This window comes from Oculina patagonica, chromosome 4, assembly GCF_052425735.1.
Source record: "Oculina patagonica isolate OP01 chromosome 4, crgOcupat, whole genome shotgun sequence".
Lineage (NCBI taxonomy): Eukaryota > Metazoa > Cnidaria > Anthozoa > Scleractinia > Oculinidae > Oculina > Oculina patagonica.
The window spans coordinates 37,528,322-37,552,776 of NC_135761.1; the positions used below are offsets into that span (position 1 = coordinate 37,528,322).

General features: G+C 37.2%; 3 protein-coding genes across 6 annotated transcripts; 2 read left to right on the plus strand and 1 right to left on the minus strand.

The window, feature by feature from the left end:
• The first annotated feature begins 102 nt into the window (after positions 1-102).
• On the plus strand, positions 103-24,455 carry LOC144648415 (uncharacterized). The gene is made up of 20 exons (XM_078507981.1): positions 103-127; positions 811-1,302; positions 2,008-2,052; positions 2,551-2,610; positions 3,391-3,453; positions 3,586-3,624; positions 4,014-4,055; positions 16,281-16,399; positions 16,483-16,583; positions 17,176-17,258; positions 17,397-17,495; positions 17,594-17,687; positions 17,815-17,902; positions 18,450-18,500; positions 18,788-18,865; positions 19,160-19,276; positions 19,470-19,595; positions 19,975-20,010; positions 22,244-22,304; positions 22,971-24,455. The coding sequence occupies exons 1-20, from the start codon at positions 103-105 to the stop codon at positions 23,426-23,428; spliced, it is 2,277 nt and encodes a 758-aa protein (XP_078364107.1). The 3' UTR covers positions 23,429-24,455.
• Positions 4,680-7,233, plus strand: LOC144647866 (uncharacterized). The gene is made up of 3 exons (XM_078507560.1): positions 4,680-4,914; positions 5,062-5,422; positions 6,030-7,233. The coding sequence occupies exons 1-3, from the start codon at positions 4,680-4,682 to the stop codon at positions 7,231-7,233; spliced, it is 1,800 nt and encodes a 599-aa protein (XP_078363686.1).
• LOC144650183 (uncharacterized) lies at positions 7,310-15,545 on the minus strand. 4 transcript variants are annotated; one of them, XM_078509844.1, is made up of 11 exons: positions 14,575-15,545; positions 13,730-14,191; positions 13,017-13,121; positions 12,330-12,658; positions 11,851-11,986; positions 11,193-11,402; positions 10,365-10,728; positions 9,799-9,867; positions 9,620-9,679; positions 9,025-9,084; positions 7,310-8,610 (listed from the first exon to the last, which is right to left on the minus strand). In XM_078509844.1, exons 1-11 carry the CDS (start codon positions 14,590-14,592, stop codon positions 8,033-8,035), a joined length of 2,391 nt encoding a protein of 796 aa, XP_078365970.1. In that variant the 5' UTR covers positions 14,593-15,545; the 3' UTR covers positions 7,310-8,032. The 4 variants fall into 4 exon arrangements, with proteins under 4 accessions (XP_078365970.1, XP_078365969.1, XP_078365967.1 ...); XM_078509843.1 differs by having other exon boundaries at positions 9,025-9,087; XM_078509841.1 differs by having other exon boundaries at positions 9,025-9,087; positions 9,620-9,682.

Below are 24,455 nucleotides of genomic sequence, written 5' to 3' on the forward strand. Positions count from 1 at the left end.
AAAGGGTCTTGTTATCGAAAAATTAATTCGAGTTATGTCTATGTTTAAGGTCAAAATAAACGTTACCTCAGCTGTTGTCTGTTGTCGTTATTGAGCCTCAGAATGCCGAATTCTGGCGATTTGAACGGTAACATTCAACGCAAAACCCTTCAGATCGTCAAAATTCTGCATTCTGAGGCTCAATAACGACAACAGACGAGGTAAGTTAACGTTTATTTTGACCTTAAACATAGACATTACTAGAAAAAACACTACCATTATTTCAATAATATTCCGGCCATAACTTTCTTGCAGGAATTATTCCATTTAAACAACATTCCAGCTACCATACATAGTAGAAATTCGAACTTTATTGACATTTTTCTAAAAACGGCTTTTTAGTAACAAATACATGTACAGTGTAGACAATACAATTTTTTCCCCCTTTCCTTGATGTTACTTCACAATGCAATATCCAGTTTTACAAAATTATCAACCTAAGGGGAGATGGCCACCTCTTGAAGTAACATCATTGCATTGCCACAGGTTTTGAAATGCTTTTTGACCTGGCTGGACAGTACAAACAAATCCTACTGCACTGCAGCTAGCTGACGGACTGACTGAATGTGGAAAATGTAGTACAATGAAGTATAGGTTTATGTATGACACACATAAATAAACTTGCACACATGATTTGAAGCTGGTTTGACAATGTCTAATTTAGCCAAGAAATTAATATGTTTGTTTCTGAGGTTGGTAGGTTTAGTAGCCTTTATCTATGGAGATGTGTTTTCCAGTAATAATATTCAGCTTCCTTCTTGTATCTTAAAGACAGTCAACAAGGTAACACCGTGACACAGGGCCAGAGGGCCATCGTCACTGTCACTGCACCTAATGGCCAGGCAACCAATTCCGTCCCTGCCAACGCAACTTCTTCACAGGTCACCAATTCCGTCCCTGCCTCCGCAACTTCTACTCAGGCCACCAATTCCATCCCTGCCTCCGCAACTTCTACTCAGGCCACCAATTCCATCCCTGCCTCCGCAACTTCTACTCAGGCCACCAATTCCATCCCTGCCACCGCAACTTCTACTCAGGCCACCAATTCCGTCCCTGTCTTGACAACTTCTATCCCTGTTGTTACAACAGCTCCTCAGGCAACTAATTTTGTCACCGTTGTCAATGCAGCTTCTACTCAGCCAGCCAATGTTCTCTCTGCTGGCACGTCTGCCCAGACCACCAATTCAACATCATTTACTGCAGTATCAGTTCTTGCCCCTTTGGCCAGCACGCCTGCCCAGGTTGATTCAACACCTAGAAGAAGTAAGTGTATTGCTTTAAAACAAAATAATACTAAGACACTTTACTTAAGGTTTCTTGTGTAGTAAAGTTTCGATGTGTAAATAACAGGTGAAACAACACAGGGATTATTATTCATTATATTGAGTCCATGAATCTAAAATTTAGTTTTGAGTCAGAGCGTTTGCTACTTATTATATTAATCTGTATTTAAGTACATGGAACACAAACAACAGAGATTAGTAAAAAGAGAATTGAATTGCTACAAACTACAGTCGCGGAACTATTTGCCAAAGTGAAGGTGACTTGTGGTCGATATGTACCAAGCAGAATATCCATTAATTTTTTCTTTATATATTTAAGCCGTGAGTTAATATAACCCAAAAGGATAATAATATTTTTGACTAATTTATTCCTGCAATGAGCATTGCTCAGAAGTGAATTGTAAAGGATATTTAGGAGTTTGAGTAGACAATCATTGTGCGCCAAGAAACGCTTTTTATAAAGACACCCCAACCCCTCGGGAAGTTTCAATTGTTATAAAGCTTTATATGTTTCTTCCTAGTTCTTCACCTTTGAATCCCTTCTACCCCAGGGAATTTCCATCCCCTTCTTATGGGGACATGTAAAAATTTCCTGGACCCACACATTGCCCTGAAAAAAAAAAAAAGGGATTAACTCCTGTCTACTCTTATGATGTTATTTTTTTTTTAAAAAAAAACCAAACAGTTTCAGTGCAATTGGACACAAGCATGAGTGTGGATGACACAAATGGTAAGTACATAATTTAATTGTTCAGCAACCCTCGGTTTCTGAAAATACCTCATTTCCTTGGCCATATTTTGTTTTCCTTTGGATAGTATCTTATAATTTGTAATATTAACTATCATTTAACCCCAAATTCTCAATACTTCTAAAGTCACTACAATGCAAAAACTTTGTCTATTTTTTTAGTATTAAATTTGAAAATTTTTTCCAAGATGTTGTTTACCATTTTTGCAGACAGGGGTTCCTGAATCTGTGTAAACAGGGTTACCAATACATTTAAATTCAAAATACCTCAAGCTGTTTCTTGAAAAAATTTTTTTGAGCTGTGGACCATCACAAGTCATTTTATATATTCATGATAAATGTATGATGTCACATTATTTATTCCAGCCTTTTAATGGTGTATTTTTACATTGTAGGCTTGAAAAGCAGGATTAAACTGTATAATGATAATTATGTTACTAGCAGGGGAAAAATAATGCATTATTTTCTGAAACCCCACAGATGCTGATCTATTACAGAGCCCTTTTGATGATGATATAGAGATAGTTAATACTGTGCAAGGTACAACATGTAAGATCCACTCTGTATCTATGTGAATTATTTAGACTTAAAAATGTTAGAAGACTTTATAATATCACTTAAATGTTGCATTTATTAATATGCACTGGTGCAGACAAAGTCATTTTATAATGCACTATGCAATTAGGCAGCAATTGTAATTATTATAAAACGTTAAGAAATCTTTGATTTGGTGTATTAAATCATTTGTATAATAAGTTTTTTCATTTAGTTAAATGACTTTTAACAAAGTTATTCTGGGGCATTTAACAAAGTTAACTGCCATGAGCTAGCGGGCGCCTCTGGCCAGCGGTCACCTGGTTAAGTGCAGGCTCACATGGTTTGTTGCAGCTTCGTTTTTCAGCAGCGTGTTTGCTTTGAGCACTAGAAGTCGTCGTAGCGGTCTTCTTCGTGTTTTTTTTTTTTAGCACTTTCCTACCAGCTTTGCTCAGCGTTCCCCCACCCCACCCTCCCCTATTTCTTCTCCTTCCACTGATTCAAAAAGTGTTGACGGGTGCCTGGAATGGGGGCTCATGGCTGGGTTGCGGGGATTTGCCAGCCATGGGAGCTGTATTCTGTCTAGGGGCTGGCTGGCCACAGTGGAAGCCCCTGGATATCCCGGGCACCCACCTTCCATTTAGCTAGGCAGCAGGTTAACTTATTATATACTCAGGAGTTATTTTAAGTTTGATTTTTTACCAAATTATTGTACATGTACATAACACAAATAATTCACCTTGTAGCTGCTAGTTGTGATTTTGAAAAAAAAATTCTCTATTTAAGTGCCAATACGAAGACCGTTCATCAGACGTGTGAGGCAACCATCATCTACCTGTACTACCTCAGGTAAAATTCTAAAAATCTTAAAATTAATGTTTTAATTGATTGTAGTTATTGGCTTTGTTTTCACTCATACATTAGATTTAACACAGTTAAGCCTTCGTAATCTCAATAATTAAGTTTCTGTTTCACACACAGGGAAAAGTGGTGAACCTTTTCATGGAGATGGTATAAATGGTAAGAATGTCTTATATTTACATTTATTATTCAACAGATGCGCGTGCTGCCCATATATGGTCAAAATGTTAAGGATATCTGTCATCCATACATAACAGATATCCTGCGATATTCGTAGGTTGCGTTGATTCGTCCTAAATCTTGTAAAGCACTGCATAATTACAGTTTTTCTATGTCCAAAATGTGTTTTAGTTGACAATTTGTTGAATAATAAATCAATTATCCTGCTCAATCTTGCGGAATATCGTCTGATTTTAGCCAACTCGGCCTACGGCCTCGTCGGCTAAGTATCAGGCGATATTCCGCGCGATTTCGCAGGATAATTGTTAAGTATTTTAATTCAGTTAAGAGCAGGTAATTTTTCTGTGCTTGAAATTTTTCTTCTACAGTTGGGACATTTACAATGGACATGTCTCCGCATGGCTTAGGAGGTAATAAACATATCAACAATAGCATACCCCTAATAAAATAATTCACAAGAGATTTTTTTTTTTCAAAAAACAGTTGAAAGACATGTACATTGTAATGTAAGAGTACATACACTTGTTACCTGGAATATTACCTAAATGCTTGAAAAGAAATAATCATTATTATAGTAATACAACTAAAAACCTAACAATTACAATCACAGGGCACAGAGGAGTCAAGTTTGTCAGCAATTCCAAATCTCTACCGTGCAAAACGACCTTCAAAAGCTTTTCAAAGCGTTCGTGTGAGCCGTACGTGATACAACGCCATCATGCGATACTTGTTTACAGATCGTCTGGTCTGGTGATATCGTATTCATATCCTCATGCGACATCGGCAGACATCAATGTTTGTGAGCGTTACCAGAGAGACCAGCATTAAGAAAAAGAGCAAGGGACGAGAGCGATTTGAGGCGAAATTCCGATCCCTCGTTACTCGCTAAAAATCAAACGAATCGATCTCATTTTTAACATGTGGTTTAAGACTAGGATTGTCTTCCCATACGCTGTAAGAAAATCTTCAAACAAGGCGTTTAAGCTGTATTTCGAGGGACGAGTTTTAGGCAGTTAAAAATTCGTTTTCGTGCAATGTGGACCGGAGGATACTGGTGGCGGAAATGCGTCACGAGACATGTGATGTTGCAATACCGTAATGTGTTTCACAATCTCGTTCCCAGAGTCCACGTTCCCCTTGACCAGCGGTCGGAAAACGAGGGACTCTGGGATAGAGTGTTTTCCGTGACAGGATTCTTGTCCTTCCGGTTAAACTGCGCAAGCGTAAGATACCGTGTGAGCCTATTCTGGGCAGCGGATTTTAAGGCAAGTATAGAGGGAAAATGGCGTCTCAAAGAGATCTAGAACTGTTCCATGATGGAATTCAATTTTCCATGGAGAAACTCGGTTTTCCCAATCGCGAATTGAAATTAGAGCAGTATGATGCCATACGTTCCATAGTTTTATTTGCCAACAGGATTTGGCAAATCGCTGATTTACCAAGTCTTGCCTGCCATCTTCGACTTTATTCAATGCGGATGCGAGCCAACAAAAGAAGAATCGGTTGTTATTGTCGTCTCACCGCTAAACGCATTAATGCAAGATCAAGTTGAAAAGCTGCAGCAAAAGCTAAATGTTTGCGTGCTACAAAGTGCAGAAGACGATGCGGAAAGCCAAAATATCAAAATTCCTAAAAATTTACAACAGTGTAGCATAGTTTTTGGCCATCCAGAAGTTTTCGTAGACGACAGGAATGTCACAAAAATCCTTAGGAGTAAAGAGTTTCAAAGGAGAGTCAAGGCCATTGTTGTAGACGAGGCGCATTTAGTTCATCAATGGTATTTATATTTTTTTGTACTATTTGTTCAAGTTATAAATGTTAAACTCGTGTAGTTGATTAATCTTTTTGTACATCTTTACATGTTATGTAATTATATGCCTCTAGATGTTTCAAGACAAATCATTTTTCCTGAAAAAATAAATCTTCAATCCACCATTGCTTTTGTGTGTGGTTGTTTCATTTAAAATGTGTCCTCTGTTCCTTGCATTGAACAATGTGTCATTCCAGCTGACTTCAGCTGGAATTAACTTGGCATTAATTTCACCTAAAGTCATATATTAAATCAATATGTTGGAGGAAAAATCATTTTTATTTGAAGAGTTATGTGCAATATGCTAAATTGGTTTACAACAGTTTAAATAGTTTCATTTTTGTACAAAATGGAAATTTTGCTCAAAATAAAAATAGCATAAAAATTATATTCTTAGGAGTAAACTACCAGGTATCTCAACCACTCAGAGATAACTGATATTGCTTATATCTGTTAAAGGGAACAAACTGGAAAGGTAACTAAAAAAGTAAACTAGTTACTAGAACCTTGAAAAGGGCTATGCCATTAAAAAAAAAGTCTATTTTAAAAATAATTTTTACCTTGTTTTTTTAAGGTCCAACTTCAGGCCTGCTTATGGGAAAATAGGGTATTTGTCAAACATTTTACCCACTGTACCAGTACTAGCCCTCACTGGCACAGCAACCACAGCCACAAAGAGTCATATAATTGATATCTTGGGTCTGTCCAGCCCAGTTACAATAGAAAGCAATCCTGACAGGCCAAATATTTTTTATGCCTCCCATGTTCGGCCAGATAGAGGTGAAGACAAATTAGAGCCAATTTTAAAACCAATTGTACAGGAACTTAAACTAAAGAAGAAAGAGATGCCCCTTACTCTTATATATGCAAGTCTCGAAACTATTGCTGATAGTTTCCTGTATTTTGCCTCTCACATGGGTAAAGATCAATATTACCCTTCCTCAGCTGAGCACTGTGCAAAAAACAGGCTTTTTACACAATACCATGCCCAGTATCCTGAACATGAAAGGAAAAGAATAGTCGATGAACTGGTGAATGGCACATCAAATCACCGGGTTCTGTTTGTGACCGTGGCTTTTGGAATTGGAATTGACTGCAACAATATTCGTAGAATTATTCACATTGGGGTACCTTACACAATGGAAGAGTACTGTCAAGAGGTTGGGCGGGCAGGCAGAGATGGACTTCCGGCCAGGGCAGACATCTATTATAATTCGTACGACATATCAAAATCCCGCAAAAGCATGACAGACATAATGAAGACCTACGTACAATCCAAGGACTGCAAACGGAAAATGATTTTAAATTATTTCGACCACGATGTTCCCAGCAATCAACCCCTTGATCACACATGCTGTGACTTTCACAAAGCTCATTGCACGTGTGAAAATTGTGAGCTTGCAAGTGCAGCTGCCAGGTTCGAGGCTCTTTGTCAGCAACAAACCTGTTTCACTGAAGAGAATGAAGGTAATCCCCAATCTATAAGTTTCACACCTGGAGCTAAAGAGAATATCAGGCAAAACCTTGAGCAATATAGAATGAAATTACAGAGAGATCTTGGCAGGAGCACTGTGGGAAGCACTGGTCTGTGTAGTGGATTTCCAATTAAACTGATAACCATGATTCTGCAACACTTAACAGAGCTCACTTCAGTGGAAAAGGTGGAAGCTATCCTACCAGTTTACAGTAAAGAGATAGCTAAAGACATTTTCTGTATTATCCAGAAACAAATTACAGGGGAAGGGGGACTCCCTAGTGAAAGAGAAGGGGGTACTTGAATGACAATTTAAATTAAATCTGGGCATGGCTCAAACATTTTTATGTTTGGATTTTATATACTTGCAATACTAAATGAGATCTTGGTCAATAAAAAATACTGTTGTTGCTGTTCTGACACAAGCAAGGTCAAAATCTATCATCCAAGGTCAAAGGTCAAAATCTATCATCCAACAAGCATTCCTGTCCCTATCATGTTCCCCAGGGTCTCTGGTGTTCCTTTGTTATTATAATATGACAATAAATGCCTATGATAATAAATTTTGGACTTTTCCCTAACCGAGACAATGTTTTTCCTGACCTTCTCTTAACTGTGGCAACCATGTTTTAAGGTCAAAGTTTGTTACCCATTCTATTTTGTGCATATAATTATATATAATCAGGAATCATGTCATCATCAAGGACAAATGCATCTTCTTCTTCCTCCTCATCACTTTCATCACAGTCAGAATCATCACAGCTGTATGGATTTGTTGCTAATCTTTTCTTATTGCGTGTTAACCAGGAGTGCAGAGCAAACACGTCTAATTGATCTAAAGGGCTCTTTGAAATGGAAGAGAAACTTTGAAGTGATCTTCCAGGTTGGTGTTCAAATGGCTTTTGTGAGCTGATTAGTTCTATCATTTCTTTTATGTCATCAGATGAACAGGCATGAGTATGACCAGTGGACTCTGGGGAAATGTTACTCTCCCTGTCATACTGAATTGAAGCTTCTTTCAGCAAATAGCTAGAGGAGGTAGATCTTTGTACCGCTTTTAAAGTTTTGTTTCCACATAATCCCTTTAATACGTCCTTGTTGTTTCATACCTCATGCTCCATCTTAAGGTCGTTTGAATAGTTATTTCCATTTCCACCTTTTGCATTTATAAACTGGCCATGGAGAATGCGATGTGCCATCCGCTCACTGTACAAGGCTTGCACAAATGTAATGAAGCGCATAGCCTCGAAGGCATACTTCATGCCTCTTGATCGTGACCTGAAAAAGAGCATAAGAAGTTTCCAATTTCGTAAACTTCTTAACCCATCTCCCTCTGCCTCAGTGTCATTCAATTGCACTAGAAGTACTCCCAATTGCATGATCTGTAGACCATAGTTCATACGTCTGTCCTCAGTTGAACTTGTGGGAATACTTGAGACAGGGGATGGTGGCTCTACATGGGTTGGTTCTTCAGAGATTCTCTCTCCATAAACCGCAAGAAGGTGTTGTGGCCATAAGACCACCTGCCCAACAGTGAATGTTGCAGATGCTTCTGGCTGCACAAAAGCAACCAATACTGGTACCAGATGTGGAGGATGGCTTGTGCTGATTTGACACACTTTTCCTACACCAAGGATGCCATACTTTTCTTGCTCTCTTTGAACCATGACCACAACTTGTCCTAAAACATTTCAAAATCCCAATTAATTGGAAATTTTGCAATAACCTACATGATTCACAGAAAAGTGTAATCCTCATTGCTCGAATCCTAAATTACTGGAACCTCCAAATACAATTAGATTGCAAAGATGTTTCCTATGGATAACAGCTTCACTCAGTCAAACACTGCAACTTTTCCCCCTATTAAAGTCATTGAATCACTATTCTTTACTAGCATAGAACAACAGTAGAAAGAAAATTAAAATGGAATTCCAGAATGGTAGCACTTGAGAACTAGTAACAATTGAAAGCTTTGGGTAGTATGGGTATTTTCTGTAGTTCAACATTGTATCTGGACAATTTTTATGGAAAAGAGCACTTACTAGTATGGAGACCTGACATTACAGAAGAATATTTAAATATTTTTAATACACACCCATTGCTAGTGATGCCTCCATACAAGGGTTGGGTTGATTGGCTGCTTCAGCACTATTACCTGCTGGTGAAAGAAATTCACTGAATTGAACACAGTCATAATTCAAGTGTACTGAAGCAATAAACAAGTGATGTTATTGTGATGCCATCATGAGCTTCAGGGACGGCGGAGCAATTTTCCAAGTGGGGGGGCTGACTAGTGACTTGAAGTGGGGGGGCTTAAGAGACCCTTCTCTTAATAAGTCTTTATTTTTTCGGAAATTCTGGGGGGGCTAAAGCCCCCCCAGCCCCCCTGGCTCCGCCGTCCATGAGCTTTTGATCTCAACTTGATCTCAAGTTGTCCTTGTTTTGTCCTTAAAAGGTATTACAACTCCCTTCTTCCTTCAAAAACAATTTATTTTACATAGATCTTCATCTTGGATGTACTACATGTAGGTACATTTCATGTTCAACAAGACCTATTCTCCAATTTTAACAATTTTTACAGAAAAGCAGTAAAATCTCCCTTGACAGTGTCCCTTTAACATCTGTTACATGTACATACACTTTCATTTATATATCACCAGATGATAATTTTATATATACTGTATACACACCAGCTGCTTGTGATGTCTCAACATGAGGGCTGGCTTGAGAATGGCTTGCAGCAGTACTATCTGCTGGTGAGATAAAATATTAATATTTATTAAACTGATTTAGTATGAAATCAGAGTCTCAAGAAACCTGCTGTTTTCTACATGTATGTATTAAAAAATAACAAACTCTATATACACACCAGTAAGCGATCTTGTGCCAGCAATAGCGTGGAGTCCAGATCTAGAAGGGGCTCTAGTATGGCTCTGTTCTGGAAAGAAAAAAGATTTGTTAATAATCTATTTGTGACTCAATAAAACAGTTACTGTTCTCTGCATATCTGAGAGTCCCAAGTTCTATAAACATGCTGGTTGGTAGTTTGTCTTTACACAAGGCTGGGGCTGAATGCTTCAGAGGCTGCTTGCTCTACAACATTACAAAGTTTAATGAATTTACAACAATATCATTTATTGTAATGTTCTGGGATGGAGAGTTGATGATAGGTTTGGCAATAATTAATTTTATGTCCTAGATTTGTTTTTGAAGTAAAGTTAGGGTACATCTATTGGGTATCAGGTAGCCTTCAAACAGTCTGTTTCTATTTATCAAACCAACAGGCATGAAATTTAAATAAGCCTATAATTTATGAAAACCCCCTTCATACTGTATTTTGAATTAAATATTGCCAATTAGTTTTGGAATGTCAGATGACCTCAGCTATATCAACAACCAAGGTAACATTATGTTCCTCCTACACGGGCTACTCACCACTTTCTTCTCTGGCTTCCATCCAGGCTCGCTCGACATCGAACTCAACTAACACGAACTCATCAACAAACTTCCCAATTTGAGTGAAAAGATACTCCTTCTTTACTTCTGTGGTGTCACTACTTTGTGGGAGTTTTGGTAAGTTGACTGGGATACCATCCAACTTTTCTAGACCAGCCCAAATCTTAAAGGCAGAACACAAATAGGCTTGGGTGGCAGACAGCATCAAGTTTTCTGCACTTTTGTAATTCTTTTTGACCTTGTTTGAAACATTCACTAAACGAAAATGTTGTCTCAAATTATACAGGGTTCCAACATCTCTTCCACTGATAGTGGTGGCTTTGTAGAGTTGTTCCCATACATACTGAAATAACATTAAAAAATGTGATTTAATCAGGGATACTTTAATAATATTAAACATCTTGAGAGGTGCCCATTTCAACTAAAAATATCAATATAAGACAGATGAAAATGAAGGTTATAAATATATAAATATATAACACTCTAAGGCTAAGTTGGTCAAAGACAGGTTTTGTTACTATGTCAGTGGTTATTTTACATATTAAAATATTAAAATTTGAATTAATAAAGAAGGGACAAAGAAATAAACTTATTACTATTGGTATAGCACAATATATATTTGACTATTTGTTCATAGTGTTTTACAATCAGATTAGTCCATGATACTGGATCATAAAAGGACAGTCACTTCTTCATGGTCACCCATGCCACCAAACTACATTTCATACATAATGTGCCAGCAGCAGGGAAACTCACTTAAAAAAATCAAGTAGATGCAATAACACAAGATAAACAAATCCCACTTACACAAAGAAAGGACTGTTTGGCATGCCAGAGAGTTGGACACTCAACTATGTTCTCAAAGCGCTCAACACAACTGTCACAACCCAAACGAGTTTTTTTGGCACCCGTCACTCTTTCTCTGCCTAACAGATCACCAGCTAAGGGCACCCTGACTTTTTCCAAGACACTTTCCTGGCTTTGATTAGCCCCAGAATCAGGGAGTGGACCTTCATCCTGTTTATAACAACATAATTTTTATAAGCTCCATTTAACAAACAAAAAACAGCTACAATGTATAACATTTAAGTATTACATTTCATCTTTCAATTACTACCTTAAACATAGATCAGTTTACAGGCTCTTAGTTTTAGACAACATTACTGGGTGAAGATACAGTCATAATCTTACAGAATATCATCATGCAGCTAGCTTTAAAACAGTTTTCCCCTGCTACCAAATGAAATTCATGAATAAGAAAATTGTTAAAACCTATTATATAAAGCTGGTGTTTGAAAAGCAACATACATTTACAGCCTCAACTTCCTCTATCCCCTATTATAAATTAAATATGAAAGAACAATATCACAGACATTTTAAAGTCTGTTATTTAATTCCGATGTCTGTTATTTAATTTCCATGCAGTTTTTTAAACTAAAGTTATAGACTCAATGTATTTAGTCACCTCATTTTTGAAAACTTTATACAGGAGATCTTGGAGCCACTGCAAATACTGGCATACATCAGAAATCTTGTTTTGATTGAAGGGGACCACAGGTAGCCCAACAATACAGGACTTCTTAGCCATTTCACTTGAGTACCTTAAAATAAGATCATAAAAATTATAAGTTAAAATCGGACAATCAGAAAATAAAATAGTTGCTATTTCCCACACAATCTCCATGTCATTCTTTCTTTAATTCTAAAGTGAGAACAAATTGAACTGTTAATTTGTAAAATATTATACGAATATTACACTCCAAAGAAATTATTTTAGGAAAAAGGTAACATAGTCATAAGGCCCTTATATTCAAGAAAAAAGGACAGTTGTTGATTTTGATACCCTTGACATCAAAGCACCCTGATTTTTAACACTAATTTGTTAATGTTATAATCATCTAATAGACAAGTATATTTGAATGATAACCATGAAGTAAAATTTACCTGTGTGAAATATGAGAAGGAATGACATCTTGGAGAGGCTTAAGGGCTGGGAAGAACTCTACAAGAACTCTGGCAACAAGTATAATATAATCATTCCTCTGCTGATCAAGTTCAGACTTGCTCATAAGGTAGTTTGCATTTTCAAAGTCCATAATGTTTGGTACAATGGGCTTAGAATCATCCAAATGTGTTGATGAAATGCGATCAAAGGTGACATAGTGAGCAATCCAATGCATGTCGGAGTTGCGATGGTTACGAAGAATTATGTTTGCTAGAACTTTGAAATCAAAGTTGTCAAAGACCACTCTCATCTCTTGACCAGACTCAACCTACAACAACAATGATTGCAACAAGTTTGTTAAAAAAAATTACAGCAATGTGTAGTTCATAAATTATCCATACCTCCCCCACAGAAGGAATTTTTCCTAAGACCCCCCACCCCCTCTAGAAATTCCAATTAAGATTCAAACATTTCCTTTAACTTTTTGGCCTTTGAGACCCCTCCTACCCCCAGGAATTACCAATCCCTTCTGTGGGGGGAGTATGGACATTTTCTGGAACCACACAATGACATTAATTAATAAATAACCTGCAACTCTACTCTGTCTATAAGTAAGCAAGTGGAAAGAAGAATACAAGATTATATTTACTTAATATCCTTGAACTAAAGCATTATTAAGTAACAACCTTAGCTTTAATAACTGAGGTCAGATTAGAGCCAAGGCTATCCATTATATTTCGGAAGCTCTCCCTTGACTGTGTTATGCAAGACTTGTTCAATCTCTCGAAGGTCTGTAAAAAAAAGACATTCTCATGAATGTACACATTTACTACGGCAAAAAATGCAATTCAGCAGTGCTATTAATACGATTTAAAGCAAGTGGCTGCATTTGTCCTGCACCCCACAGACAGTGATATAAGAGGCTTTAAACACTTCCTCTTTATAGGGAACTACCTGAATTTAAGCAGTGATCAGCACTGAATTTTCTTCATATGAGTAAAATGTATCCAGTATATTTTCCATGTTTGTTAAATCATTAAGTGTGATTGAGAAAGTACTCTTCTACCAGTTTGTGTAAAATAGTAAAAAATATACAAAAGAAAACAATGAAATTTGAAAGGCTTAAGTGAAATCACTCTATACTAAAAACTCTTTAAACATCAAAATGTCTGTCTAAAACTTCCAGCTTTTCCTGCAAAAATTAATATTAACTTTGATAATACATAAAGCCAAGTTATCTGTTGAGAATTTGAGATTATTGATCGCTAAAAAATTATAGAGTGAATTGTATTTAACTCTAAATAACACTCATGGCATGCATGTGTTTGATTTGCCAATGTATATACTGATAAATAAGATTGTCTAGATTGAATGGAAAAGACAAGAGATATTGACTGACCCTTTTTGTTGCATTTCCAACACCCAACAAAATGGCATTCATTTTCTGGATAAGAGACAGCTCTCGGCATCTAACATTCATTAGAATCCCATATGCTGTACAAATGGGCATTATTTGTCTTCCGTCATTTCCCTTTAATTTTGGAACAGCTGTAGCCACCATGAAATCCAAAACATCGGGAGCACGCTCTTTCATTTCAGTCAGGATATCATTCCAACAGAATTCCACTAGAGTTTTGTGATGTTCACCAGGGACACGGAGAACTGAGGGTTGGGTCCTTTTTCTGGCACAAAGGCTGGTACACTGTGCATCAACCTCGTTAAGGAATACATTTTTGATGGCGTTTCTCAGTGAAGATATCTTCATAGCTGCCTGGGCAACTTCATATGGATTGGCTAGTTGGATGGCAGCAGCAATGTCCTTAATATCTTCTGGAGATAAAACCTCTGTCCTAACAGAAAGCTTTAAATGACACATACATTTTGTTAGTTAGCAGCTACAGATAGAAAATAGATATGTATATGCTTTCATCTGCCATTGTTAATAGTGATCACACAACGTCAACCATTTTTAATAACAGATTAAAAAATCTATTAAGTTTTTAGTTAAGTAAGGAGTTCTTATTAGTAAATGGTATATATAGAATTAGTATTTAATTTAATATTAGAAATTAGTTTAGAAAAATGATTAGATTTAATTTCTGGCCTTCATCTCATGGCCAGATGCTATAATTTGCATTTCTACATAACAACTCAACATACTTACCAGTTAGATGACATTAAATCCTGTCTTCCTGAGCTTACTCAGTAATCAAACAAATAAAGAACAAAACTCAACATACTTACTGATTGCCATGATTCCATGCCAGTTCCATCAAGAACTGCTGAGCTTCATGCATGTTTTGTTATGCAGCATAACAACAGTTCATAAGGGTTAGTAACAATAAACGCAACGTCTGGTCAATTTAAAAAAGAACAGCTTTATTAAATTCAACAGAGTACAATATGTAGCAAAGCCAAACAACAAAATTGGAAAAGTTCAAACCATTTGCAACTTTACAAACCTCACTATTACGTAGACCAGATTTTGCCAGTATTAGCACTCCTTTGCTTGGTTGAGCGGCTGGAAGAGGCTGCATTAACTTTGGCAGAATTCTTACCTTGCTACTTACGAGAGACTGCGTCATTTCTTTATGTGTTTCACCACTTACACTCGGTTTGGGGTGGATTAAAGCGAACTGCATGTTGAGATTTTGCCTCGTCGAGGATTCGCGTTCGATTCCTTCGCGTTTTCCCCGCTTTGCTTCACGTTCTTTTGCTACAGAAGGACTTTCTTCAATCTTTTTCCCCCTCTTAAGCCTAATTTCACTTTCTTGTTGGGTCCATGACTTCTGACACAAGATTTTAAACTCTGCAAACTGCTTCAGTCGGGTATGACAATTTCTACAAATCTTCCTGGGTAATCCGTCGCTTTCACTGACGTTTAGACCAGTTACGTTCTCTATTATACTTATAAGACTCTCGCTGTCCGACTTAGATCCAAACAAATCAATTGGATGGCTGGCGAAGCTGGAATTGCAGCATCTACAAACGTGTTGTCGATCTGTAGGTCGAGGAACAGATTTCACAGGAGTTCTGTCCGCCATATTTTCCCGGTATTTTGAACTCGACACCAGAGCTTCTCTCTGAACGCGGCAAACTCTGAATAATCTGGGCGCGAAAATTGTGCTTCTTATCAACTTCCGGTTCAACTGAGCATGCTCACCTTCTGCCAATGAAATGTCGCTCTCAAACACTCTATCCCAGAGTCCCTCGTTTTCCGACCGCTGGTCAAGGGGAACGTGGACTCTGGGAACGAGATTGTGTGTTTCACAATTAACTTACCGCTTTGAAGAGAAAACATTGTTTTCCACATTCAATTTCTTCGGATTGCGTTGTTCCTCATATGGTAAATTTCGCTTTTCCTGGAGAGCACTATTCATATTTTGAATCTTACCGCCGGTCGAAAGATCAGTTGTTGTTTTGAATTTCGGATTAGTAACGGTTGATTTCAGCTGTCACAGCATGGATCTACACACGACTTCCGTTTCCGCTACCAGTATGCTTCGGGTGACATCGAGCCGATCACGTGGTATAATGTTTCATCCCTTGTCTCTTTTTCTTCTCGGCACTTCGTGCCTCGTCGGAAGCTTTCCGAAAAAAAAATCGTCGCCCTTTGGGCGACGATTTTTTCTCCCCAGGCGACCATTGTCAGAATACGATATCACCAGACGATCTGCAAACAAGTATCGCATGACGGGGTTGTATCATGTACGGCTCACACGATCGCTTTGAAAAGCTTTTGAAGGTCGTTTTGCATGGTAGAGGTTTGGAATTGCGGTCAAACTTGACTCCTCTGTGCCCTGTGTTACAATACTAGATAAGGCACAATGATCGAAGCATGTGGAAGGCCCCTTTATCTTACTTCCCCTGGAGTTGGCTTACTATGCCATTTCAATAATTGTTTTGTGTCACCTTTCAAAATAATATACATTGTAATGTTTTGATTGCAGGGGTATCCAGCAGAGAGTGTCGGGTCAATGAAGTGTGCCGATGTGAATCTACTATACAGTCATCCTGTATTAATTTGCAGATGTCGGTTCCTCCATTTCTTACTCACACTTTTGAAGAGGTCAGGAGAAATCTTAAGTAACACTGTTTGGGTGTTTAACTAAAACCATTATTAACTTTTCCTTGTTCTTGATTTACAAACAGCTATGCTGGCAGGCACGTGAGGAGAGAAAACCAGTTATGGTTCTTTTACTTTGCCCCAGTGCATGTTTGCATCATGGAAAATTAAATGAAGCTACATTGAGGTATGCATGTACATTTTACAGTGTTATCATGGCATTTGCTATGTTCGTTTAATTTCTAATTATATAGCTGTCAGTAAATCCTATATTGCCAACAGATAGATTTTTTATAAATTTTTTACAACTGTCCAAATTTAAAATGAATTGGACTCTTTAAAATAAATTGGACATATTCACTTTTTTTAAAATTTGGTATTTTTTTCCTATTTGGGGTCAGAAATTTGCCAGGCTCACTTATTTAAAGATGCTATATAATTAATAAGTAACAGGACTACATGCTTGTCCAATTTGGAAATACTTGAACTTGAAAAATTCCTCGGACAGCAAAATTGGACTCAGCCTACGGCCTCGTCAAATTTTGGCTGTCCTCAGCATTTTTCTCATCCAATTATTTCAATATACAAATCAATGTCATGATTTGTCCAAATTTTTCATGTCTCAAATTTACCTTTTTCACTTAATTCAAGTAACCATACCACTTAACTCTGAACTGTATTCATACTGTTATTGGACATTAACCTAGGTATGTCCTGTTTGTAAACTTGGATGACCTTAGGGTTGGGTTTTACTAACTCTATGTTATTAATTCATCAAGGGTTTTTCAGAAGGTACTGGAGCAATGCAAAGAAGGTTGGCTCTTTTGGACGGCTGAAACAACGTCTAAAGATGGCCAAAAAGGTTGGTTAGACTTAAACATTTTAGGTTTTCATCAAACTTGAAAAAAGTCCTTTCAACAGTTCCACAGTAGGTTCTGTTTGTTATACTGCCTTTTATCCTCCTACTAATTTCCCTATGTTTTTTTTTTTAAATAAACAGCACTCAAGTTGTATGGAAATCAGGCAAATGATGTGGACCAGTTAATATTTTTAACTCCCTCAGCTGGACGAAATCTAACCTTCATTGAAAGGATTGAAGGTGACATAATTTTGTTTGCTGAAGAATAATTCTATTCAGTTTTGAAACAATAACGGCTTCATATGTAACCCTGTTGTTTATTTCTTAATCAATTTCAGCATCAGATATTGAGGATGATGATTGGCTTTCCCGCTCAACAACCAGCATATGCGAGCGAGCAACCTTTCTCATTGAATCGCTTGTAATAGAAAGGTACATAGATTGTTTTCTCAATTTGATACAATAATTAACAGTATTCAACAAATTAATACTCCACATATTAACAACACTTGTTTCGCTCATAATTAAACAAAAAATTTGGTGTAATTTTCCTGTTTAGAGAAAAACTTGCAAGATGGCGAGCAGAGAAGCAGGAACAAGATGGACAGTTTGCCGAGTGTGAGATAAATAACCAGTCATTGGACATGGTGAGTATTCAGGCAACAGATGCTACCAGGCAATTAAGACAAACATTAACTTTTCTGTAGTGAAGTTAAACACAAATAATCGGAATGTAAGCAATGCCTACAAATAAGCAATGTTCTTTTCTTGATTCTTTCTGGTGTTCAGATTTACCGGTATACATAATTGATATAACACTTGTATCAGTGTGGAGGGGTGGTCAGTGTGCTAATTCTGTGACAAACAACCAAAGTTTGAGGCCTAACCAGTGTGCTGCATTGTGTCCTTGGAAAATACACATTGTCTGACATTTGCAGAATGCAGAATATATTGCGTTACCTTTACCATTATTAAAAGCTAACCATAAACAGGCTAACCGGAGTGTATAGTTAGGCTAACCGGAGTGCATAGTAAGCTGACGGGAGTGAATTTGGTGAACCTGCTGGGTGGTAACCCTGCAATAGACTAAGCATCCCATCCAGGTTGATAATCCAGGATAGGTCCTGGCCGTATGGTGCCATTTTGTTCAGACACAGACTTCTGTACTTAATTCTTTGTTTTATTCTATTTAAGCCACCAGGAAACATAAATGACCCCGAAAGGGAAAAGGAAAAGGAGGAAGAGGTATGTTAAGGGTTTGTTACTTCAAAGTAGATAACAATCTACTTTGGAAAAAAATCATTAATAAAATGTCCTTGATACGTATTAGAACATGAGTTGTTTGCAATTCAAATAATAATAATTATAATATTAATAACAGCGAGTATCTAAGATTTGTGTGCCCCAACCAATTGTTTGTACTACCTGACTCTGCAGGTTCTCTATTTACCCACACTTAGGACGTTATAAACATTTCATCACGTTTTTTCAGTAAGCTTATAATTTAATATCTTTGTAATTATTTGATATAGCAAACCTTTGAAGTGCCTGTTTTTCAAACACAAGAACATGGACAAGAGAAACCTGGGGAAAATGTACAAGATGAGAAAGTTAGTTAATAAACAACAAATACTGTCTAGCTATTTCGTAAAACATCATGTTATGTATAAATGCACTGAAATAGTGTTGAATAATAAATTCCAATGGAAACATTTTATAGTAACCGTGATACAATAACATGCAAGATGGACACCAAGCTTTGGTCATGCCACTACATTTTTCAGATTTTCAGAATTTTTCTGTAACTGTACTTGTTGAACTTTAGTTCACAACAAAGGGGGATATGGAATGCAAAAAAAATATATTAAATTTATATAGAAAATAATGGGGTTTTGTCACTTTAGATAAGAGAGGAAAGAAGAAAAAGGACATCGAAGGAGCCCAAAGAAGGCATTACAATCGCTCTTCGCTTTCGAGACCTGAAAGTACAGCGGAAGATTAAGGTTAACGCATTTTTTCAGGTAAATACCCACGTGTATGCTATAAGTAAGTTACTTACTTGTATGTGAAACAAAACTATTGTGGTAACAAATGATGGAAACCAATGGTCTGTAATCATATGTGTATACAGTAGACTAGATTGAGCTGTGCCTGTAACTACGCAGGAAGGCCTCAGACAGGCTTTTAATTTTTTTTTTTCTTTGTGTATAATAGGAAGTATATGACTGGGCAGGGGGCTTGGAAGACATGCCCCATCACTTTACCCTGCAACGACAGAGTCAAGTGGTTTTTCACAGGGATACAGTAAGCGGTCGTGAGTTGTTGGATGTAAATGAACGAGTAAGTAGATACAAAGGCAATGTCAAAAGAATGTAAGTTACAGAATATAGTATGCATGTTACATACAATGTATTATTATTTATGACAGAATACCTGATGTAATTGATGCAAGTGATGTAATGGAAGAACAAAAAAATTAACCAAAAAAAAAAAGAAATACAACCCAGGAAAGTTGAACCACTATTGAAGGTAAAAAAAAAAAACAACTGACAGGAGGCAGACCAGTTGGCTGTGTTAAATTTGGTGATTTGAACACAGGATAACCTTAAAAAAAAAAAAAAAATTAGCTTGTGGGAGGGGCAGGTCTTGGGCATATACATTAACTAGAATATCAATGCAGATATAAAATACTTATATCCACATTTCTAACATTTGCTAGACAGAGGCAGAATGCAAGAGAATTTTAAACCATGAGGTAGGGAAAATTTTATTCCATGTCATTTAAATAAGATCTTCAATCCATGAGGCAATCAGTTCAACTATTTAAGCCCCAATACTTGGGAACTAAATGCTACTCCAGGGATGAGGCTTTTTTGAACCGATACTTGGGAATTAGTGCCAGTAATGCTACTCCAGGGACAAGGCTTTTTTGACCCTATACTTAGGAAACAATGCTACTCCAAGGATGAGGCTTTTTTGACCCAATACTTGGGAATTACTGCCAGTAATGCTACTCCAGGGACGAGGCTTTTTAAGCCCGATACTTGGGAATTACTGTCTCTAATGCTACTCCAGGGACGGGCTTTTTAAGCCCGATACTTGGGAATTACTACCACTAATGCTACTCCAGGGACGAGGCTTTTTAAGCCCGATACTTGGGAATTACTGCCTTTTAATGCTTCTCCAGGGACGAGGCTTCTTAAGCCCGATACTTGGAAATTACTGCCTTTTAATGCTACTCCAGGGACGAGGCTTTTTAAGCCCGATACTTGGAAATTACTACCACTAATGCTACTCCAAGGATGAGGCTTTTTTGACCCAATACTTGGGAATTACTGCCTTTTAATGCTTCTCCAGGGACGAGGCTTTTTAAGCCCGATACTTGGAAATTACTGCCTTTTAATGCTACTCCAGGGACGAGGCTTTTTAAGCCCGATACTTGGGAATTACTGCCAGTAATGCTACTCCAGGGACGAGGCTTTTTAAGACCCGATACTTGGGAATTACTGCCAGTAATGCTACTCCAGGGACGAGGCTTTTTTGACCCGATACTTGGGAACTAATGCTACTCCAGGGATGAGGCTTTTTTGACCCGATACTTGGGAATTACTGCCACTAATACTACTCCAGGGACAAGGCTTTTTTGACCCGATACTTGGGAACTAATGCTACCCCAGGGATGAGGCTTTTTTGACCCGATACTTGGGAATTACTGCCACTAATGCTACTCCAGGGATGAGGCTTTTTCGACCCTATACTTGGGAAATAATGCTACTCCAGGGATGAAGCTTTTTTGACCCGATACTTGCTACCCCAGGGACGAGGCTTTTTAAGCCCGATACTTGGGAATTACTGCCTTTTAATGCTTCTCCAGGGACGAGGCTTCTTAAGCCCGATACTTGGAAATTACTACCACTAATGCTACTCCAGGGACGAGGCTTTTTAAGCCCGATACTTGGGAATTACTACCACTAATGCTACTCCAGGGACGAGGCTTTTTAAGCCCGATACTTGGGAATTACTACTACTAATGCTACTCCAGGGACGAGGCTTTTTAAGCCCGATACTTGGGAATTACTACCACTAATGCTACTCCAGGGACGAGGCTTTTTAAGCCCGATACTTGGGAATTACTGCCAGTAATGCTACTCCAGGGACGAGGCTTTTTAAGCCCGATACTTGGGAATTACTGCCAGTAATGCTACCCCAGGGACGAGGCTTTTTAAGCCCGATACTTGGAAATTACTGCCTTTTAATGCTTCTCCAGGGACGAGGCTTCTTAAGCCCGATACTTGGAAATTACTGCCAGTAATGCTACTCCAGGGACGAGGCTTTTTAAGCCCGATACTTGGGAATTACTGCCAGTAATGCTACTCCAGGGACGAGGCTTTTTAAGCCCGATACTTGGGAATTACTGCCATTAATGCTACTCTAGGGATGAGTCTTTTTAAGCCCCGATAATTGGGAACTAATGCTACTCCAGGGACGAGGCTTTTTTGACCCGGTACTTGGGAATTAGTGCCAGTAATGCTACTCCAGGGATGAGGCTTTTTAAGACCCGATACTTGGGAATTACTGCCAGTAATGCTACTCCAGGGACGAGGCTTTTTAAGACCGGGACTTGGGAACTAATGCTACTTTAGAGATGAGGGATTTTTGACCCGATACTTGGGAATTACTGCCACTGATAATTGAGAATTAAAAGTGACCAGACTAAAATTGAATAAGATGCTGATCAACAAAAAGTGAAACATTGATATTTGATATGTCATTGAATGTTAGATATATTGCTCTTAACACCAGTTTTCATAAGAGCTCTCTTTCACATTGTAAATTTAAAAAAAAAATTAATAATTTGTATAAACTACATGATAAAGAGCATGAAGGGGAGTATGCTGCACAAATGAGAAATGAGTAACTTGCTTGAAAATGGATAAACAAGTGACTCATTCAAGCAGCATACTTCCCTTCCCTATATTTCATTGCAGGTATCCTTCAGAGGAAATTTACCCCAGAATGAAACAGAGATATTGGAATCCACTGTAGAAGGTTAGTTTAAACTCTGTGAAGATACAGGCAAACCTTTCTTTCTTTCGAATGGGGGTAAATGACATTTCAAGTGAGGATTAGAATCTGTTTGTAGACAGGAAAATTTGGCACAAACAGTTTATTTGGTGGTAATAAAATATGATTTAAAAAATTGTTACCAATTGCATTGGCTTCATTGTTCTGTGCAAAAAGTGTAAACAACCATTATGTTGAAGGCTTTGCAAAGGTATTTTGAAGAAGAAGACTTGCAACTAATAAAAAAATTATTGTTAATCCTCATCACTTGAAATTCCGATTTCCAACCTACCCCCCACAACAGAATTGTCAAATACTAAGTATTCAAATCGCAATACTTTTCTTGTTTTGGTTTGAAGCAGAAGACTCACTCGCCTCACTTTCATGCACTCTACCTAAACACTTCCACCCAATCCACCATTAATGAATAAGGTGTATTGCTTATACATAACAAAAATATGATGCCTGTTTGATTAGCACCATAAGAGTTTAAATGTATACCATTTAAACAAACAAAGTCATGTATTGTTAACTATACATCCCTGGTATCTATTATCAGATAAATTATGGATATGAAAGACATTGCAGGCTACATGTGATTATGATGTTTGCATCAGTTTGTAATGCCAAACAATTTTTTTTTCTGTATAGATGAAAATGTAAAAAGAGAAGGAAAAAAGAAAAGAAAGAGCACAGAAGAAGAAAAAGATGCCAACAGAAAACTCAAAATAAAAAGAAAAAAGAAACACCAAGAAAAGAAAATTAGAATGAAACGGAAAGAAAGAAAAACGAAAAAAAGAGAAGAGGGCAAGCAGGATGTAGCAGATCTAGAACAACACAATAGTGAACACGTAGAAGACAAAGAATGGGAAGAGAAAGATGAAAAGTCTGAGGGAAATGAGAAGGAAGACAACAAAGAAATTAAGAATGACGAGGAACAGAAGGATAAAGTTGATGAGAAAGAAGATGTAGAACAGGAAGAAGATAAAAGAAAGAAAGAAGAAGAAGAAAGAGATGCAGAGAAGGAGGACATTAACAGGAAAAGAAAGAGAGAAAAAAGATCAGGAGCCCAAAGGAAAAAAAATAAAAAGAACAAAGACAACAATTAATTATTTATACCATAAGGGAAATGGTCAAAACTATTGTACTCGGACAGGACCCACCAATCTGCAAACTTATTGATGGTGTGTTGCTTGGATAACCCACGCTCTATCAGGATTAAAAACTAAGATAAAGATTCAAACTTCCTCAAACATTAAGGCAAAACGTTTTTGTTCATTTAGCTTACCAGACAGGTGGTATATTGCATAGCCCCCTACCCCTACACAAGGTGGGTCCTAGTTGAGTACACTTGTTATGACAACTTCCCTTAAAAATAATTTTCAAGCACATACATTGTAAGCATACTGCAACAGCATACAAAGTTGAAGGGACTATGTCACATATTTTTTCTGTATTGACCAGAGTTTTGAACAGCTAATTAAAAAAATAAAATAAATTTAAGTGACAGAAAACATAAAGTAAAAATCATTTAATTTCAAGTTGCTATTGTTAGAGCACAGAAATAACATATCAATTAATGTTATGTTAACAAGCATATTTGGCAGTGGATAGCTTTATAGGAAAAATACCGCAACTTGAAAAAGTAATGCTTAACTTTTCAAAAAAAAAAATTGTGGAACTAAAAAAAAAATTGTACCATGTTTTTATCATGGACGTTGTTATAGTTTTGCATTAACAAGCATATCTTTTATGCATTTAAAAATTATAAAGGATAGTCTAGAAATGGAGTCTCTGATAATTTCCTAAAATGAAGGGAGCTAGCTATGTATCATGTTCCACTCTTTGTTTGATTTTTTACAATGATGAGTAAATAATTTATTGTTTTCAGCTTACAATTTTTTCTGTAGTGTCCGTGCTGACAACCGTTTTGCAAATTTGATATCTGATAGGAATTTCAAAATCAACTTATTTGGATAAACTCAGCATGTACATTCACATTACATTTACATCTAATGATGCTCTTGAAGAGTTAGTGCTTAAAAGTCAAAGTTTTTTTTACACCTGGTTGGTGGCATTAAGATATTTTTATATCCACAATAGATTGTTTTCTTTAGTATGTAAGCTTAACTGTAA

Excerpts from the sequence above, each read along its gene's own strand:
- LOC144648415 (XM_078507981.1), top strand. The coding sequence starts at position 103 with ATGCCGAATTCTGGCGATTTGAACG. Across the intron at positions 16,584-17,175 it reads TTAAATGAAGCTACATTGAG|GGTTTTTCAGAAGGTACTGG; the intron begins GTATGCATGTAC and ends TAATTCATCAAG. Across the intron at positions 17,688-17,814 it reads GAATCGCTTGTAATAGAAAG|AGAAAAACTTGCAAGATGGC; the intron begins GTACATAGATTG and ends TTTCCTGTTTAG.
- LOC144647866 (XM_078507560.1), top strand. The coding sequence starts at position 4,680 with ATGTGGACCGGAGGATACTGGTGGCGGAAATGCGTCACGAGACATGTG. Across the intron at positions 4,915-5,061 it reads GGCAGCGGATTTTAAGGCAA|GATTTGGCAAATCGCTGATT; the intron begins GTATAGAGGGAA and ends ATTTGCCAACAG. Across the intron at positions 5,423-6,029 it reads GCGCATTTAGTTCATCAATG|GTCCAACTTCAGGCCTGCTT; the intron begins GTATTTATATTT and ends TGTTTTTTTAAG.
- LOC144650183 (XM_078509841.1), bottom strand. Across the intron at positions 9,868-10,364 it reads GGAAGCCAGAGAAGAAAGTG|AACAGAGCCATACTAGAGCC; the intron begins GTGAGTAGCCCG and ends TTTTCTTTCCAG. Across the intron at positions 9,088-9,619 it reads TGAGACATCACAAGCAGCTG|CAGGTAATAGTGCTGAAGCA; the intron begins GTGTGTATACAG and ends TTCTTTCACCAG.